Source organism: Mobula birostris, chromosome 28, assembly GCF_030028105.1.
Source record: "Mobula birostris isolate sMobBir1 chromosome 28, sMobBir1.hap1, whole genome shotgun sequence".
NCBI classification, from domain to species: domain Eukaryota; kingdom Metazoa; phylum Chordata; class Chondrichthyes; order Myliobatiformes; family Myliobatidae; genus Mobula; species Mobula birostris.
In genome coordinates this window covers 7329376-7346734 of record NC_092397.1, presented here as the reverse complement: position 1 = coordinate 7346734, position 17359 = coordinate 7329376, and the positions used below count along the sequence as shown (strand labels likewise).

The following is a 17359-nucleotide window of genomic DNA, read 5'->3' as shown; positions in this document are numbered from 1 at the left end:
CCCATCACGCACTGTTGAACTTGAACATAGGGTTGCCAACTGTCCCATATTAGCCGGGGCATCCCGTATATTGGGCTAAATTGATTTGCCCTTGTCCCGTATTTCCCTCACTAAGGTACAGCTTTTTTATGAAACCTTTCGTGCTGAAATCGTAAAGCGAAGAAGCAATTACCATTAATTTATATGGGAAAATTTTTTGAGCGTTCCCAGACCCAAAAAATAACCTACCAAATCATACGAAATAACACATAAAACCTAAAATAACACTAACATATAGTAAAAGCAGGAATGATATGATAAATACACAGCCTATATAAAGTAGAAATAATGTATGTACAGTATAGTCAGGAAGATTAAGCCAAAACTGATTTGTGGAAAAAAAATCGGCACGTACGTGCATGCGCACACAGGTTCCTGCGCAAGGCTTCATGGTCATGGTAGTCTTTCCTGGGATAAAGTGTCCCGGGATTTGACTGCTACTTTTGTCCCTTATTTGGGAGTGAGAAAGTTGGCAACCCGAACTGTAAAAGATGTGTTGAGGTGACTTTAACCCTACTTGAACACCCCCCACCTCCACCCGGTCGGCCGGTCTGCAGAGCAAAAAAGATTGGGAACCCCTGATTTAGACCGTAGACGATTTAGATATAGGAGCAGGATTAGGGCACTCGGCCCATCGATTCTGCTCCGCCATTTCATCATGGTTGATCCAGTTCCCTCTCAGCCCCAATCTCCTGCCTTCTCCTTGTATCCCTTCATGCCCTGACCAGTCAAGAAGCTATCACCCCTGCCTTAAATATGCCTAATGGCTTGGCCCCCCAACGACACTAACAACTTGATTGTAGGTTTCGATGTACATTTGATAAAAAAGCTAATCTCTTTAATCATTATTTGTCATTGAAACGTACAGTGGAACATGTCATTTGCGCCAACGCCCAAGGATTGTGCTGGGGGCAGCTAGCAAGCATGGCCATGTTTCTGGTACCGACATAGCCTGCCGACAGCTTAATAACCCTACCTGTGTGTCTTTGGGCTGTGGGAGGAAATCCACACGGTCACGGGGAGAATGAACAATACAGACAGCAGCGGTGGGGGTAGGAGAGGGAAATAAAAGCTCATCTTTATCTTTAATGTCGCCCCTTCCCCATTCGCCAGGAATCTCAGACGTAGCGGGGGCAAGGGCCCACCCACGGCAGGGACCGTCTCCCCGCGTGGTACTGAGGGAAGGGGGTGTCACGCGGCCCCTCACTGAATGGGAAACAGGAACCATGCGGGAAAGTGTAGATCACCGATGGACTGGATCATCTGTTCCTCTCTAGTAACTGGAAACCCTCGCCTTTCCCACACCCCTGTCACCACAAGTCACAGAGGTTGAACAGAGAGACCTGGGAATGCACAGTGATATTTTCTTGAAAGTAGCATCAGGGTTCCTGTTATTTTTTCGCATATCAGGGCGTTGAATACAGGAGTCGGGACGTTACGATGCTAAGCAGGATGAGGGAACATATTTCTTCCATACTAGCTGTGGCATTGGCTTCCTGTACCGTTGAGAATTCTTTTTAAAGTTCTCTTACTTGTTTTTAAAGCTCTTGATGATCTGGGACCGGAGTACATCACAGAATCAGTTTTGTTTTAGAATCCTGCTCGAGCTCCCAGGTCGTCTTTTGCCCCTCTCTTAAACCTAAACAACCTCCCTCAGAAGATTACTGGCAGGTCAGCATGTTTTGAACTACACACCCAAACTGTAGGATTCAATAACTAAAACTGTAAGGGATGCAGACTCAGTTGACATTAAGATTTTAAACGCCAGCTCAAAACCTATTTGTTTAACCTTGCTTTTAACTAACATCTTTTTGTCTTTTATTTTCATGGTTTTTAAAAAAAATTATTTTCATCTTTGTACCTTTACCCCTACGTAAAGCAGTTGTAAATACACCATCCGTATGAAAAGTGCTCTATGGACAAAGTTGTTATTAGTATTTTTCCAACCTGATGGCATGAATACTGATTTCTCCTTCCAGTAGAAAAAAATTTCCCTCCCCCTCCCCTCTTCCTCTATTCCACTCTGAGCTTTTATCTCGTCTCACCTGCCTATCACCTCCTCCTGAGTCCCCTCCTCCTTCCCTTTCTCCTTTCCACTCTCCTTTCCTGTCAGATTCCTTCCTCTCCAGCCCTTTACCTTTCCAACCCATCTGGCTTCACCTAGCACCTTCTCCTCCCTCCCATCCTTTTATTTTGGCGCCTTCCCCGGTCCCTTCCAGTCCAGAAGAAGGGTCTTGGCCCGAAACGCCAACTGTTTATTCACTTCCATAGATGCTGCCCAGCCTGCTGAGTTCCTCCAGCACTTTGTGTGTGTGTGTGTGTGTTATTGTGTTCCATCGAAGTTGTATAAGATGTTGGTGGGGCCTGATTTGGAGTTCTGCGTGCAGTTCTGGTCTCCTACCTACAGGAAAGGTGTTAGAGCATGAAACATTAAAGATCTCTCTTTCCACACGTGGAAACAGCAGCAACACGTGGTGAACGCAGCAGGCCAGGCAGCATCTCTAGGAAGAGGTACAGTCGACGTTTCATGCTGAGACCCTTCGTCAGGACTAACTGAAAGAAGAGACAGTAAGAGATTTGAAAGTGGGAGTGGGAGGGGGAGATCCAAAATGATAGGAGAAGACAGGAGGGGGAGGGATGGAGTCAAGAGCTGGACAGTTGCAAATTATGGTTGAAAAGTTGAAGGGCCGGGGAAATTATAGATGGGGAGCAGTGAGAGAGGGTTTCACTAAAGTCCCGTTGAAAAGAAGATTTAAACTTCTTCAGTGTAGGCTTCGCAGTAGTGAATTTTAAAACACAAACACGAGGAGATTTGCAGGTGCTGGAGTGATGCCTACACTGAAGAAGTTTAAATCTTCTTTTCGATGGGACTTTAGTGAAACCCTCTCTCACTGCTCCCCATCTGTAATTTCCCCGGCCCTTCAACTTTTCAACCATATTTTGCAACTTTCCAGCTCTTGGCTCCATCCCTCCCCCTCCTGTCTTCTCCTATCATTTCGGATCTCCCCCTCCCCCTCCTCACTTTCAAATCTCTTACTGTCTCTTCATTCAGTTAGTCCTGACAAAGAGTCTGGGCCCGAAACGTCGACTGTACCTCTTCCTAGAGATGCTGCCTGGCCTGCTGCGTTCACCAGCAACTTTTTGTGTGTGTTGCTTGAATCTCCAGCATCTGCAGATATCCTCGTGTTTGCGTCTGTCCACATGTGCTGTCTTGCAACCCGTCAGCCACTCCAGTGCAAGTCGAGAACCACTGTCCAAGCTGACTCCAAACCCCGCACTTGAAACTTGACAAGAGTGCAGAGAAAATTTACGAGGGTCTTGGCAGGATTGAGGGTCTGAGTTACAGGGAAAAGTTAAATAGGTTAGGACTTTGTTCACTGGAGCGTAGGAGAAGGAAGGATATATAAAATTATGAGGGTATAGATAGGGTAAACGCAAGTGGGCTTTTTCTACTGAGGTTGGGTGGGGCTAACTAGAGGTCATGGGTTAAGGGTGAAAAGCGAAATATTCCAGCAGATCCTGAGGGGTGGGGGGGGGGGGCATCTTCACTCCAAGGGTGGTGTGAATGAGCTGCCAGCAGAAGTGGTAGACGCAGGATCAGTTGTCACGTTTAAGATAAGTTTGGATAAGTACATGAAGGGGTGCAGGTAGGTGGGACTAAACTGGAAATGGGCTAGCACAGACTAGATGGGCTGAAGGGCCCTTTTCAGTGCTGTAGTGCCCCATGACTCTGTGATTTTATCCCAATGAGCACCATGGCAATAACTGGATAATCAGCCTGGTTTCTGCTGGGATTTCTAACCCAACACCTGCCAGGCAGGGCTTTGATTGGATTCCTCCTCCTCCCTCTCCTTCGTTGTCCAGGGAGCTCTGGGCTTGTGCTTCTTTTGTCCCCTGTAGGGATGTGCCTGAACTGGACCTTTTTACATTCTCCCAGCGGATCCAGGAGAGAATTCTGGGGCCCATCTCGCTGTGGTGCCTCCGTGCTGGGCTGGGAGGCAGAGCCTCGCTTCAATATACAGCCCTGTCCAGCCGCCCCTCTCTCAGCACGGCACCCCCCCCACTTACCAACCCACCCACAGCGCACAGCTTCCTTCTCACCCCTCCCAGAGTGAGGTGCTCCCCTCCCCACTCCTCCCCCAGTGCAGTGCTCCCTTCTCACCACCCCTCCCACAATGTGATGCTCCTTCCCACTCTGCCATCCCATAGAGCAGTGCTCCCTCCTCACTGCCCCTCCCTCACTGAGGCGCTCCCTCCTCTCCGCCCCTCCCTCACTGCTGTGCTCCCTCCTCTCCGCCCCTCCCTCACTGCTGTGCTCCCTCCTCTCCGCCCCTCCCTCACTGTGACGCTCCCTCCTCATCACCCCCCCACACTGTGATGTTCCCTCCTCTCCGCCCCACCCACACTGCTCTGCTCCCTCCTCTCCGCCCCTCACTCACTGTGACGCTCCCTTCTCACTGCCCCTCCCTCACTGTGATGCCCTCCACACTGTGACGTTCCCTCCTCTCCGCCCCTCCCTCACTGCTCTGCTCCCTTCTCACCACCCCTCCCGCACTGTTCTGTTCCCTCTTCACCACCCCTCCCTCACTGCTCTGCTCCCTCCTGTCCGCCCCTCCCTCACTGCTCTGCTCCCTCCTCTCTGCCCCTCCCTCACTGCTCTGCTCCCTCCTGTCCGCCCCTCCCTCACTGCTCTGCTCCCTCCTCTCTGCCCCTCCCTCACTGCTCTGCTCCCTCCTCGTCGCCCCTCCCTCACTGCTCTGCTCCCTCCTCGTCGCCCCTCCCTCACTGCTCTGCTCCCTCCTCGTCGCCCCTCCCTCACTGCTCTGCTCCCTCCTCATCGCCCCTCCCTCACTGCTCTGCTCCCTCCTCGTCGCCCCTCCCTCACTGCTCTGCTCCCTCCTCATCGCCCCTCCCTCACTGCTCTGCTCCTTCCTCTCTGCCCCTCCCTCACTGCTCTGCTCCCTCCTCTCTGCCCCTCCCTCACTGCTCTGCTCCCTCCTCATCGCCCCTCCCTCACTGCTCTGCTCCCTCCTCATCGCCCCTCCCTCACTGCTCTGCTCCTTCCTCTCTGCCCCTCCCTCCTCTCTGCCCCTCCCTCACTGCTCTGCTCCCTCCTCTCAGCCCCTCCCTCACTGCTCTGCTCCCTCCTCGTCGCCCCTCCCTCACTGCTCTGCTCCCTCCTCTCTGCCCCTCCCTCACTGCTCTGCTCCCTCCTCTCAGCCCCTCCCTCACTGCTCTGCTCCCTCCTCGTCGCCCCTCCCTCACTGCTCTGCTCCCTCCTCTCTGCCCCTCCCTCACTGCTCTGCTCCCTCCTCTCAGCCCCTCCCTCACTGCTCTGCTCCCTCCTCATCGCCCCTCCCTCACTGCTCTGCTCCCTCCTCATCGCCCCTCCCTCACTGCTCTGCTCCCTCCTCTCTGCCCCTCCCTCACTGCTCTGCTCCCTCCTCATCGCCCCTCCCTCACTGCTCTGCTCCCTCCTCATCGCCCCTCCCTCACTGCTCTGCTCCCTCCTCTCTGCCCCTCCCTCCTCTCTGCCCCTCCCTCACTGCTCTGCTCCCTCCTCTCCGCCCCTCCCTCACTGCTCTGCTCCCTCCTCTCTGCCCCTCCCTCCTCTCTGCCCCTCCCTCACTGCTCTGCTCCCTCCTCATCGCCCCTCCCTCACTGCTCTGCTCCCTCCTCATCGCCCCTCCCTCACTGCTCTGCTCCCTCCTCATCGCCCCTCCCTCACTGCTCTGCTCCCTCCTCTCTGCCCCTCCCTCCTCTCTGCCCCTCCCTCACTGCTCTGCTCCCTCCTCTCTGCCCCTCCCTCACTGCTCTGCTCCCTCCTCATCGCCCCTCCCTCACTGCTCTGCTCCCTCCTCATCGCCCCTCCCTCACTGCTCTGCTCCCTCCTCTCTGCCCCTCCCTCCTCTCTGCCCCTCCCTCACTGCTCTGCTCCCTCCTCTCCGCCCCTCCCTCACTGCTCTGCTCCCTCCTCTCTGCCCCTCCCTCCTCTCAGCCCCTCCCTCACTGCTCTGCTCCCTCCTCATCGCCCCTCCCTCACTGCTCTGCTCCCTCCTCTCTGCCCCTCCCTCCTCTCTGCCCCTCCCTCACTGCTCTGCTCCCTCCTCTCTGCCCCTCCCTCACTGCTCTGCTCCCTCCTCATCGCCCCTCCCTCACTGCTCTGCTCCCTCCTCGTCGCCCCTCTCGTTGTGGTATGCTTCCGTTAATGTGGTGCCTGCAAGTACTGACAATGGGAATGTTGTTCTGTGTTCAGGGACTCGAGTATCTGGAGTTGGGGCTTGCATTCATGGAGAGGGACAAGATTACAGGAAGACCCCCGTTTCGATTTCTAACAGTCGTTTGCTGTCAGATTCTACCCGCACCGGCATTGCGTGTGCAGAGAGCGGGTCTGGTTCAAAGGTCACAAGTAACAGTTCAAGTTTATTGTCATCTGCCTGTACATGAGAGCAACCAAACGAAACACAATGCAGAGCACGACGCATCCACAAAACACACAGCACATAAAACAAAGTGTTACCACAAATAAGTTATTAAAATACAATTCAAAGTGCATGTAGTGCACAGCACAGGTAAACCGTAAGCTGCTGGCTGTCATAGCGACGAGACCTCGGTGGAGACAGGTTATTCATTAGTCTCAAAGCCTGAGGGAACAGACTGTTACCTAATCTGGCAGTCCCAGTCCTGATGCTCCTGTACCTCCTTCCTGACGGTCGTGGGTCAGAGAGAAACATAGAAAACCTACAGCACAATACAGGCCCTTCGGCCCACAAAGTTGTGCTGAACATGTCCCTACATTAGAAATTACTAGGCTTACCCATAGCCCTCTATTTTTCTAATTCCATGTACCTATCCAAGTTTCTTAAAAGACCCTATTGTTTCCGCCTCCACCACCGTTGCCGGCAGCCCATTCCACACACTCACCACTCTCTGAGTAAAAAACTTACCCCTGACATCTCCTCTGTACCCATTTGGAATGTTTCTCTCTTTGTCTCTCTCTTATCAGCATCAATCTTCTGATAACTTGGTCTTTTGTCACAATTCCTTCTCTCACTCTCCTTTTTCTCCCTCTGTCCCTCTCACTATACCCCTTGCCCATCCTCTGGGTTTTTCCCCCCTCCCCCTTTTCCTTCTCTCTCGGCCTCCTGTCCCATGATCCTGTCATATCCCCTTTGCTAATCACCTGTCCATCTCTTGGCTCCATCCCTCCCCCTCCTGTCTTCTCCTATCATTTCAGATCTCCCCCTCTCCCTCCCACTTTCAAATCTCTTACTAGCTCTTTCTTCAGTTAGTCCTGACGAAGGGTCTCGGCCTGAAACGTCGACTGTACCTCTTCCTAGAGATGCTGCCTGGCCTGCTGCGTTCACTGGCAACTTTGATGTGTGTTGCTGTATAACTCGTCTCCTTCTACCCCAGGCCACGAACTTATCAATCACCCTTGCTGTGGATACTTCCTGGAGGTCCAAGATCCGTGTGCTCCACGACTGCTGGCTAAGTGTGTAAATGTAGGAGGGGACTATGTTGAAAAATAGATGGGCTAGGTTGTCTAAAATGGACTCCTTCTACCTTAGGCCACGAACTTATCAATCACCCCTGGTATTTGTATTTACACAGTTTGTTGTCGTTTATACTCTTCCCCCTTTCATTGATCCTGTTTACAGTTACTGTTCTACAGATTTACTGAGGATGCCCGCAGAAAAATGAATCTTAGGATTGTATGTGGGGACACGTACGTACTTTTACTTTGTCTGTGCTCGGTCTGAGATGCATTCCTTCCTCTCTTCCCCCCCCCCCCACCCCCCACCTTCTTATTCTGGCTTCTTCCCCCTCCCTTTCCAGTCCCGATGAAGGGTCTCGCCCCAAAATGTGTGTGTGTGTGTGTGTGTTGGTTGCTCTGGGTTTCCAGCAGGTGCAGAACCCTTGTGCTGATGCAAATTCTGTTTGTCGTCGCTCTGTCTCGAAGTGTTTTCTGAGTTGCTGTGTGTGCTTCAACAACACTCCTAAGTGTTACGTAGTGTTACGTGCCCCGTAACTGGGTTGCTAAACCAGCAGAAATGGACCACTTAGTTGGAGTCTGGATTACTGGGACTAAGAAAGTTTTTATTAAAGGAATAAGTAACACAGTATTCTAATAGTAAGGATATAAATGCAACAGGTTAGCATTGATAAAACATGCATGTACACAGAACTAGATAATAGGATCAATCAAGCTCTATCGCAGTCTAGGGCTAAATGATCAGTCTCAAGTGACGCAGAGTTCAGTTCAGCTGAATACAGTTCGCAGTATTCGCCGTGGTGCCGTTGGGGAGAGAGAGAGAGACAGCGCGAATGATGATATTCAAATCGGATTCAAACAGACCTTTGATATTCCTCGCCATTAGCTTTTGGGCAAGCCCTTTGTAATGTCTTCTGGGGTCACCGACTGTGACCCCTCCGTTCCGGATACAATCGTTCTTCTGCGGTGAACCCGGCACCCAGGCAAGGGTGGACACACACACCAGGTTCCCGCCGATCGTACCTTCTCACCCTGTGCATCTATGGTTGGTCCTGCGACCAGACCTCCAAAAACTCCCACCAACTTGTGGGGGGGGGGGGGCACACCGCACTTCCAGGGTCTCATCTCGTGGTGTCGTGGTGTGTCTCTTGCCTTAGCGAACCTGTTCCTTTTATCCCCCTGCTGGGGTATCGCCTGTCCATCAAACTTCAAACAGTTCAGGTTCAAAGCAACCGGTCTGACAATACTCGGAACTGTGTCTCTTTTCGTTAATCTCTCTCGTCTCTCGTTAACATTTGAAATGTTTCTCTCTTTGTCTCTCTCTTATCAGCATCAATCTTCTGATAACTTGGTCTTTTGTCATAGTAGCACCTTTCTGTAATTGCCATATCTCAGACGAACTAATACCGATTTCATGGTTTAACTACACAAAGGTTCTGTAAGTAACTGGTTTTGCTGTCAAGTCTCGTAACCGCTTCTTTCTTTTTCAGTATTTTTATTGATTTCTATATAGAAGAATACAGAGTTCAAGAGAATACACATTATAAAACAAAAGACAGAATATAATAATACCAAATACAGTATATTAGATCACATTAACGAACTCCTTACTCTATATTCATATGGATTAGATTAATTTGTGTATTAGAATAGAATATAAACAATTTTATTAAAAAAAGATCTACACCCACTACCAAAGTCAAAGCTGTTTGGGGGAAAAAAAAGAAAAAACCTATCAGATAATAAAATATACTATTAACCAACTTCTGTACTTTAACAAGAAGTCGATGATTATGAAAATAATTTAAAAACGGCCCCCACAAATTTTGAAAATCTTGGTTAGATTCAGAAATTGAACAACAAACCTTTTCTAAATTTAGGCGTGCCATAACATCCCGTAACCACTGAGCATGATTACGCGGAACAGCATCCTTCCATTTAAACAAAAGCGCCCTCCTAGCCGTAAGAGAGATAAATGCCAGAATGTGCAGATCAGATGTCTTCAAGATGATATCTTTCCTTCCAACAATACCAAATAGGGCAGTCAAAGGATTAGCCTTAAAATTTACTTTAAAGAGTACAGAAAATGTTTGGAATACTTCCTTCCAATATTTTCCAAGACTTGGGCGCGTCCAAAACATACGAATAAGTGAAGCTTCTCCATTGTTACACCTATCACAGTCGGGAGATGGTAACCATTTCTGAATTGTGTCTTGCAGGTCCCGATGCTGGTGCCGGGTCTGATTTACCCCATTGATACCTTTGTGCAATGTCTGAGTGACAGGGGCATTTCCGACACCATCAAGGTGAGGCGGGGCGGCGATCACAATTTGCCCCTTCCGCAAACTTGGAACATTGTGTTCGGTTCTGGTCACCTCACTGGATGAGGGAGCTTTGGAGAGGGTGCAGAAGAAAGATGAGGGGTGACCACATTGAATGGCCTCGATAGAGTGGATGTTGAGAGGATGTTTCCTATGGTGGGAGGGGACAGCCTCAGAGTAGAAGGACGTTTGTTTAGACCAGAGATGAGAGTGGCGAATCTGTGGAATTTGTTGCCTCAGATAGCTGTGGAGGTCGGATCTTCAGGTAAGTTTAAGGCGGAGGTCAATAGATTCTGGACTGGTTGGGGCATGAAGGGATACAGGGAGAAGACAGGAGATCACACAGAGAGTGGTGAATCTGTGGAATTCTCTGCCACAGGAAACAGTTGAGGCCAGTTCATTGGCGATATTTAAGAGGGAGTTAGATATGGCCCTTGTGGCTAAAGGGATCGGGGGTATGGAGGGAAGGCTGGTGCAGGGTTCTGAGTTGGATGATCAGCCATGATCATACTGAATGGCGGTGCAGGCTCGAAGGGCCGAATGGCCTACTCCTGCACCTATTTTCTATGTTTCTATGGGGGCTGCGCAGACCAGTTGCTCAGCTGAGGCCTTGTGGAGGAAGAGAGGGCTGGAAGGGTGTAGGGAGTGTCAAGGCCAGAAGTGCAGATACCTCGGAGGGGTGCGGAGCTGAAGGATTTGATTGGGAGGGTGGAGGACAGCGGAGGGGCTTCTGGAGCTGTGCCTCTTTGATACCGGAGGGATATCTTGGACCCAGGCTGCTCCTTCCCAAACAATCGGCCCCATTTGCGCAGGTGGTGGGGGGGGGGAATCCAACCCTCTGACCCCCACGAGCATCAGCTGCGGGTGGGTGGTGGGTAGCAGGTTGTATAGGGGACACGGGGCAGGGCCCTGTCAGTGCTCAGAGGCTGGGCTGGGGCCCACTGACCACTCTGCCGTTCTCTCCCCCCCCCCCCCCAGGTGTTCGTGCTGCGGGCAGGAAGCTGCTCTCCCCTGCTGACCGCCCATGTCAACATGCCGGTCAGCGAGGGGCCTGCCGTGGGCTGAAGTCCGATCAGAGCCTCTGGGCCAGAGGACGGGGGAGTGCAGCCAGCCATGGAATTCCCGGAGACGCGGCCCCCGGAAAACCTACCCCACTCCGCAGGCTACTGTGCACACCTGCAGTGGGGGGGCTAGGGGAACAGGCGGTCCTTCTCCCACCTCCCCACCCCCCCCCCTTGCAAACTCTCTGCCGCTCTCCTTTGGCCTGACTCAGGTAGCCCCAGCTCACTGCCGCGGTAGGCTGTTGATGAGATCTTTCTGTGCGTGGGTCGGACTTGGATAGTCTGGGCCCGGAGAGACCGAAGCGTGCAGCGGACATCTCGCTGGCAGTCTTAGGTGAAGTTAATTGGCAGTCACCGAGACTTCACTCACCTCTGTAACCCTGCTGGTACCTGCTCCGTAAGACCCTGAGACATACTCACCTCTGTGACCCTGCTGGTACCTGCTCCGTAAGACCCTGAGACATGGGAGCAGAATTAGGCCATTCAGCCCATCGAGTCTGCTCTGCCATTTGACTGTGATTGACTTATTATCGCTCTCAACCCAACTCTCCTGCCTTCTCCCCGTAACCTTTGACTAATCAAGAACCTATCAACTGCTGCTTTAAATCTCTTGTATTTTCCCCCCTCCCCACCCCCACCGATGCCAATATCGTATTCCTCCCCTCTGCTCTGACCAGGACTGTGGCTCATCCAGGCCTTGACAATGGATCAGCCATTGCTGGTCCTGCCCCAGTAGCTTCAAACTGCTCAGGGTGTAGGCCCCCTGGCCGTGACCCTGGAACGCACTCTCAGTCACCGGCTGACAGACAAGGGGAGTTGTTGGCTGGGGGCTCAGTCTCCAAGGATCACCAGGTAAATTGTTAGGGAACCGGACTTTTTTTTTAACGCAGCTAACAGCAGCGTGTGACGCACAGGTTGGGAGAGCGGGGAAACCTGTTACAATATCGGACGTAGGGGAGGGTGTGAACGTGGAACTGATTTGAAAGGAACAAAGTACAACTTGCACAGGAAGTTACTCCCTTCAACGCACACCAAATGCTGGCGGAGCTCAGCAGACCAGGTAGCATCTATGGAACAGAGCAAACGGTCAACACTTTGCGACTGATGAAGGCTCTCGGCCCGAAACGTCGACTGTTCACTCTTTTCTACAGATGTTGCCTGACGTGCTGAGCTGCCACAGTGCTTTGTGTGTGGGTGTGTTGCTTTGTATTTCCAGCATCTGCAGACTGATTCGTGTTTGTGAAACCACTCCCGTCACTTGATCAGCAACTCTTGTGTCAGCACAAGGCAACGTCAGACAGTTACCACACTGGGTTCTTACGGCTGACCGTGTGACTAGGAGAGGGAGTGCAGTTGTCCCGCAAATGCAAAGTCTTTGATCACCACAACACAGGAACCGGCCCTTCGGCCCGTCTAGTCCATGCTGTTCTGTTATTCTGCCTAGTCCCATTGTCCTGCACCTGGACCATAGCCCCCCACTCATACCTCTCCCACCCATGTACATATCCAAACTTTGAAAATCGCAATGGAACCCGCATCCACCATTTCTGCTGCCAGCTCGTTTCGCACTCGCACCGCCCCCGAGTGAAGTTCTCCTTCGATATTTTACCTTTCCCCTGTAACCGCTGACTAGTTCTAATCTCACCCCACTCCAGTGTGAAAGGCCTGCCTGCATTAAGCCCTCTTAAGTTTGCATACCTCTCTCAAATCTCCCCTCATTTTCCTACGTTCCAGGGAATGAAGTCCGAACCGGTTCAACTTCTGCCTACAACTCAGGTCTTCAAGGCCCAGCGACGTCCTTGTAAACCCTCTCTGCACCCTTTCAATCGTATTGATATCTTTCCTGTAAGTCGGTGACCGGAACTGTACACAATACACCAAATTAGGCCTCACCAACATCTTGTACAACTTCAACATACTGTCTCAACGTCTTTACCCAGTGCCCTGATTTATGAAGGGCAATGTGCTGAAAGGTCTCTTTACGACCCTGTCTAGCTCTCACGTTACTTTCATGAAATTATGGGCCTGCATTCCCAGATCCTTCTGTTCTACCACACTCCTCAGTGCCCGACCGTTCACTGTGTAAGACCTACACTGGTTTGTCCCATCGAAGTGCAACACCTCACACTTCTCTGCAATATCCTTTACCTTACACATAAGGCAATGGCACTATTAAAGCTGGTCTTCAACTCCACGCCTCCCTCTCTTCCCCATGAACTTCCCCCTCCAGGTCTAAGGTTGTCGATGAGCCTCCTCTCTTAGAAGATTCCGACCCCTCCTGTTTGCTTTGAGTAAGTGTGGGACCTGGGGCTGAGTTTCCTTCTAACACTAGGGCAGAAGTTTAGCCCAGCAGCTTCCTGGTGGTATTCACATGGCCACTTCCCTCCTCTTTACCAGTTCCTCCACTCCCTGGCGTCCTTATTCATGTCTACTTAACATATGCAAAGTGTTCTTTATTAGAATCCAGTGTGGGCCAGTCAGACTGTGTTGTGCTCTGTGTTAGAATCTGGTCTGGCCCAGTATGACTGCGCTGTGCTCTGTGTTTATGTGTTAGGATCCAGTGTGGGCCAGTCAGATGGTCCTGTGCGCTGCGTTAGTCCAGTGTGGGCCAGTCAGACGGCGCTGTGCTCTGTGTTCGAAATCAGTGTGTGCCAGTTTGACTGCTGCAGTGTGCTTTGAGTTAGAATCCAGTGTGGGTCAGTCCTACTACACCGTGTTCTGTGTTAGGACCCAGTCTGAGTCAGTCAGACTGCGCTGTGCTCTGTGTTAGGACCCAGTCTGAGTCAGTCCGACTACACCGTGTTCTGTGTTAGGACCCAGTCTGAGTCAGTCAGACTGCGCTGTGCTCTGTGTTAGGATCCAGTGTGGGTCAGTCCGACTACACTGTGCTCTGTGTTAGGACCCAGTCTGAGTCAGTCAGACTGCGCTGTGCTCTGTGTTAGGATCCAGTGTGGGTCAGTCCGACTACACTGTGCTCTGTGTTAGGATCCAGTGTGGGTCAGTCCGACTACACTGTGCTCTGTGTTCGACTCCAGTGCGCGACAGACGGCGCGGTGCTCTGTGTTCGACTCCAGTGTGCGACAGACGGCGCGGTGCTCTGTGTTCGAATCCAGTGTGATGCGGCGCGGTGCTCTGTATTTGGTTCCAGTGTGCCCGTTGCACACTGTACTGTGCTCTGTCTATTGTGAGAAGGGCTTCCCAACGTCGCCCAAGACCAGCAGTCTTTGACTTTGACTTTTTAACTTTCCGTCTCCCTGTCCTCTCTGCTGCTGGTGAATCATTCCCAACTCCCTGAACCGAGGGTAGCGGTTAGTAGTAGCAGTTCAGTTCTGCCTTTGTCCTGTAAGGAGTTTGTATATTCTCCGCGTGGCATGTGTGGGGTTCCCGTTTCCTCCCACATTCCAAAGACATTCCGGTTGGTAGGGTAATTGGTGATTGTAAATTGTCCCGTGGTTAGGCTAGTGTTAAACCAGTGGATTGTCCCGTGTTTGGTTCAGGCTTAACCGGGGTTGTGGGGTCACTGGGGCAGTGTGGCTCAAAGAGCCGGGGGGGGGGGCCTGCATCCCTTAATGAGCATGAGCAAATGCACGTTGGACGTACAGACGATATAGTTATATGTAACATTCAATAAAACATACTGGAAACACTCAACAGGTCAGGCAGCATCTGTGGAGATTTCAAACACCTGCTATAATTTGTGTCTGGATATTTTAATTGTGCTGCTATCTGTAGATTAAAGTCCTGTTCTACAAGTTTTGTGTGATGCCTGTTTATATGATCTGTATAGATCATTTGTCAAACATGCCATCTCAAGGGTGGGGATGACTCAGCATCTAGGAGGGAGAATAGAAGTCTGGCTGAGCGGTGCCACAACAACCTCTCACTCAACCTCAGCAAGACCAAGGAGCTGATTATTGACCTCAGGAGGAGGAAACCAGAGGTCCATGAGATGGAGAGGTCAGCAACTTTAAATTCACCAGTGTTAGTATTTTGAAGGACCTATCTCGGGGCCCAGCACACGAGGGCCATTACGAAGAACGCATACTTCCATAGGAGTTTGTGAAGATTCGGCACAACATCCAGAACTTTGACAAACTTCTACAGATGTATGGTGCAGAGCTTGTTGACTGGATACATTGCAGCCTGGCATGGAAACACCAATCTCCTTGAGCAGGAAATCCTACAAAAAGTTGATGGATTTGGCCCAGTACAGCAGTGAAGTCCTCCCCAACCACTGAGCACACCTACACAATATGCTGTTGTAGGAAAGCGGCCATCATCAGGGACCCCAACCACCCGGAACATGCCCTCTTCTCATTGCGAGGAGGCACTGGAGCCCCAGGGCTCTCACCACCAGGCTCAGGAACAGTTACTACCCCTCAACCATCGGGCTGCTGGACCAGAGGGAAGTCTTCACTTGGCCCATCACTGAACTGTTCCCACAACCACTTTCAATGACTCTCTATCTCATTCTATTGGTATTTATTATTATTATTATTTCTTTCTTTTTGTACACTGGTTGAACGCCCAAGCTGGTGTGGTTTTTCATTGATTCTATTAAGGAATTATTGGGTATGCCCGCAAGAAAATGAATCTCACGGTTGTATATGGTGACATATTGTACTTTGGTAATAAATTTACTTTGATGCTGAGCTACCCAGAGAAACAAGAAGCCGAACATAAACATGAGATTCTGCAGGTGCTGGAAATCCAGAGCAACACACACACACACACACACAAAATGTCAGAGGAACTCAACAGGCCGGGCAGCCTTCTGTGGAGTGGATCAGACAGTCAACGTTTTGGGCCGAGACCCTTCATCGGAACTGGAGAGCGTTCCATCTGTGAGTGAAATGACCTGGAGTTTCCAGCAGCTGGAGTGTGGGTGAACGGTTTGCCCTTGCTGTCCTGTGTGCCTTGGTTCTCGTTATTAATTCCTGTGCACTCTTGCTGCAGGGCGAGAGGTTTCACAGCGTCCCTGGGCACTGGGTGCAAATGTGACGCTGATTCCAATCCGGGAGCAGGCCACTCACACCTGTGCACGTGCTCTAATCGGCATTCTCGGTGCCACCGACCCCGACTCCTGCCTTGTCTGCGATTTCCCCCCCCCCCAAAGTCCCGAAATCTCAGTCGCATGAGAGCATGGAGTCAAGTGAACACAACAGTCCTTGGTGTAGCAGTACAGAAAGCAAGCCTCACCCTTGAAGAGGGAGCAATGAGGAAGCTCCACACTGGCAGAGAGGGAGCTCTGCACCATGGCAGTGCCGAGGGAGCTCTTTGAGACCGGTATCTCCCAGTAAAAATTGCCAGGCTCAACCTCACAACCTACACTGAGTGGCCACTTTACTAGGTACACCTGTACACCTGCTCTTTAATACCAGTATCTAATCAGCCAATCATTTGGCAGTAACTCAATGCATAAAAGCATGCAGACATGGTCAAGATGTTCAGAAGAACATTTCTCCATTCTCTCTGTAGATACTACTTGACCTTCTGAGTTCCTCTTGCATTTTGTGTGAGTTACTCTACCCAGCCTCTCCTTCTTGCTGATCATAAGTCATAGGGGCAGAATTAGGCCATTCTGCCTGTCTAGACTGCTCTGCCATTCTATCAAAGCTGATTTATTTTCCCTCTCAACACCGTTCTCCTGTTTTCTCCCATAACCTTTGATGCCCTGATTAATCACAAATCTATCAACTTCCACTTTAAAAATACTCAGTGATGTGGCCGCCACAGCTGTCTGTGGCAATGAATTCCACAGACTCACCACCCTCTGATAACAAAGTTGCTCCTCGTCTCAATTCTATTCTGAGGCTGTGCCCTCTGATCTAGACACCCCCACCACGTCTACTCTATCTGTGTCCTCTGGTCCTAGACTCCCCACTATAGGAAACATCCTCTCCACATCCACTCTATCAGTGTCCTTTGATCCTAGACTCCCCCGCTATAAGAAACATCCTCTCCACATCCACTCTATCTGTGCCCTCTGGTCCTAGACTCTCCCGCTATAGGAAACATCCTCTCTACATCCACTCTATCTGTGTCCTCTGGTCCTAGACTCCCCACTATAGGAAACATCCTCTCGACATCCACTCTATCTGTGTCCTCTGGTCCTAGACTCCCCCACTATAGGAAACATCATCTCCACATCCACCCTATCTATGTCCTCTGATCCTAGCTCCCCCACCATAGGAAACATCCTCTCCACATCCACTCTATCTGTGCCCTCTGGTCCTAGACTCCCCCACTGTAGGAAACATCCTCTCCACATCCAATCTATCTAGGCCTTTCAATATTCGAGAGTTTTCAATGATATCACCCCCCCCCCCCCCCCGTCATTCATCTGAACTCCAGTTGAATACAGGCCGAGGGCCAGCAAGCGCTTTTCGTACATTAATCCTGTCATTCCCGGGGTCATTCCAGGAAACCTCGTTTGGACTCTC

At 51.0% G+C, this 17359-nt stretch overlaps 1 protein-coding gene across 1 annotated transcript in view; it reads left to right on the top strand.

Moving 5' to 3' along the window:
- bbs1 (Bardet-Biedl syndrome 1) overlaps positions 1 to 17350 on the top strand; it is a 76981-nt gene extending 59631 nt beyond the window's left edge. The window contains exons 16-17 of the mRNA XM_072246025.1: positions 9754 to 9840; positions 10834 to 17350. Of these exons, the coding sequence (XP_072102126.1) occupies positions 9754 to 9840; positions 10834 to 10920 (174 nt within the window). The 3' untranslated portion in view covers positions 10921 to 17350. The remainder of the gene's footprint in view (positions 1 to 9753; positions 9841 to 10833) is intronic.
- Positions 17351 to 17359: the final 9 nt, after the last annotated feature.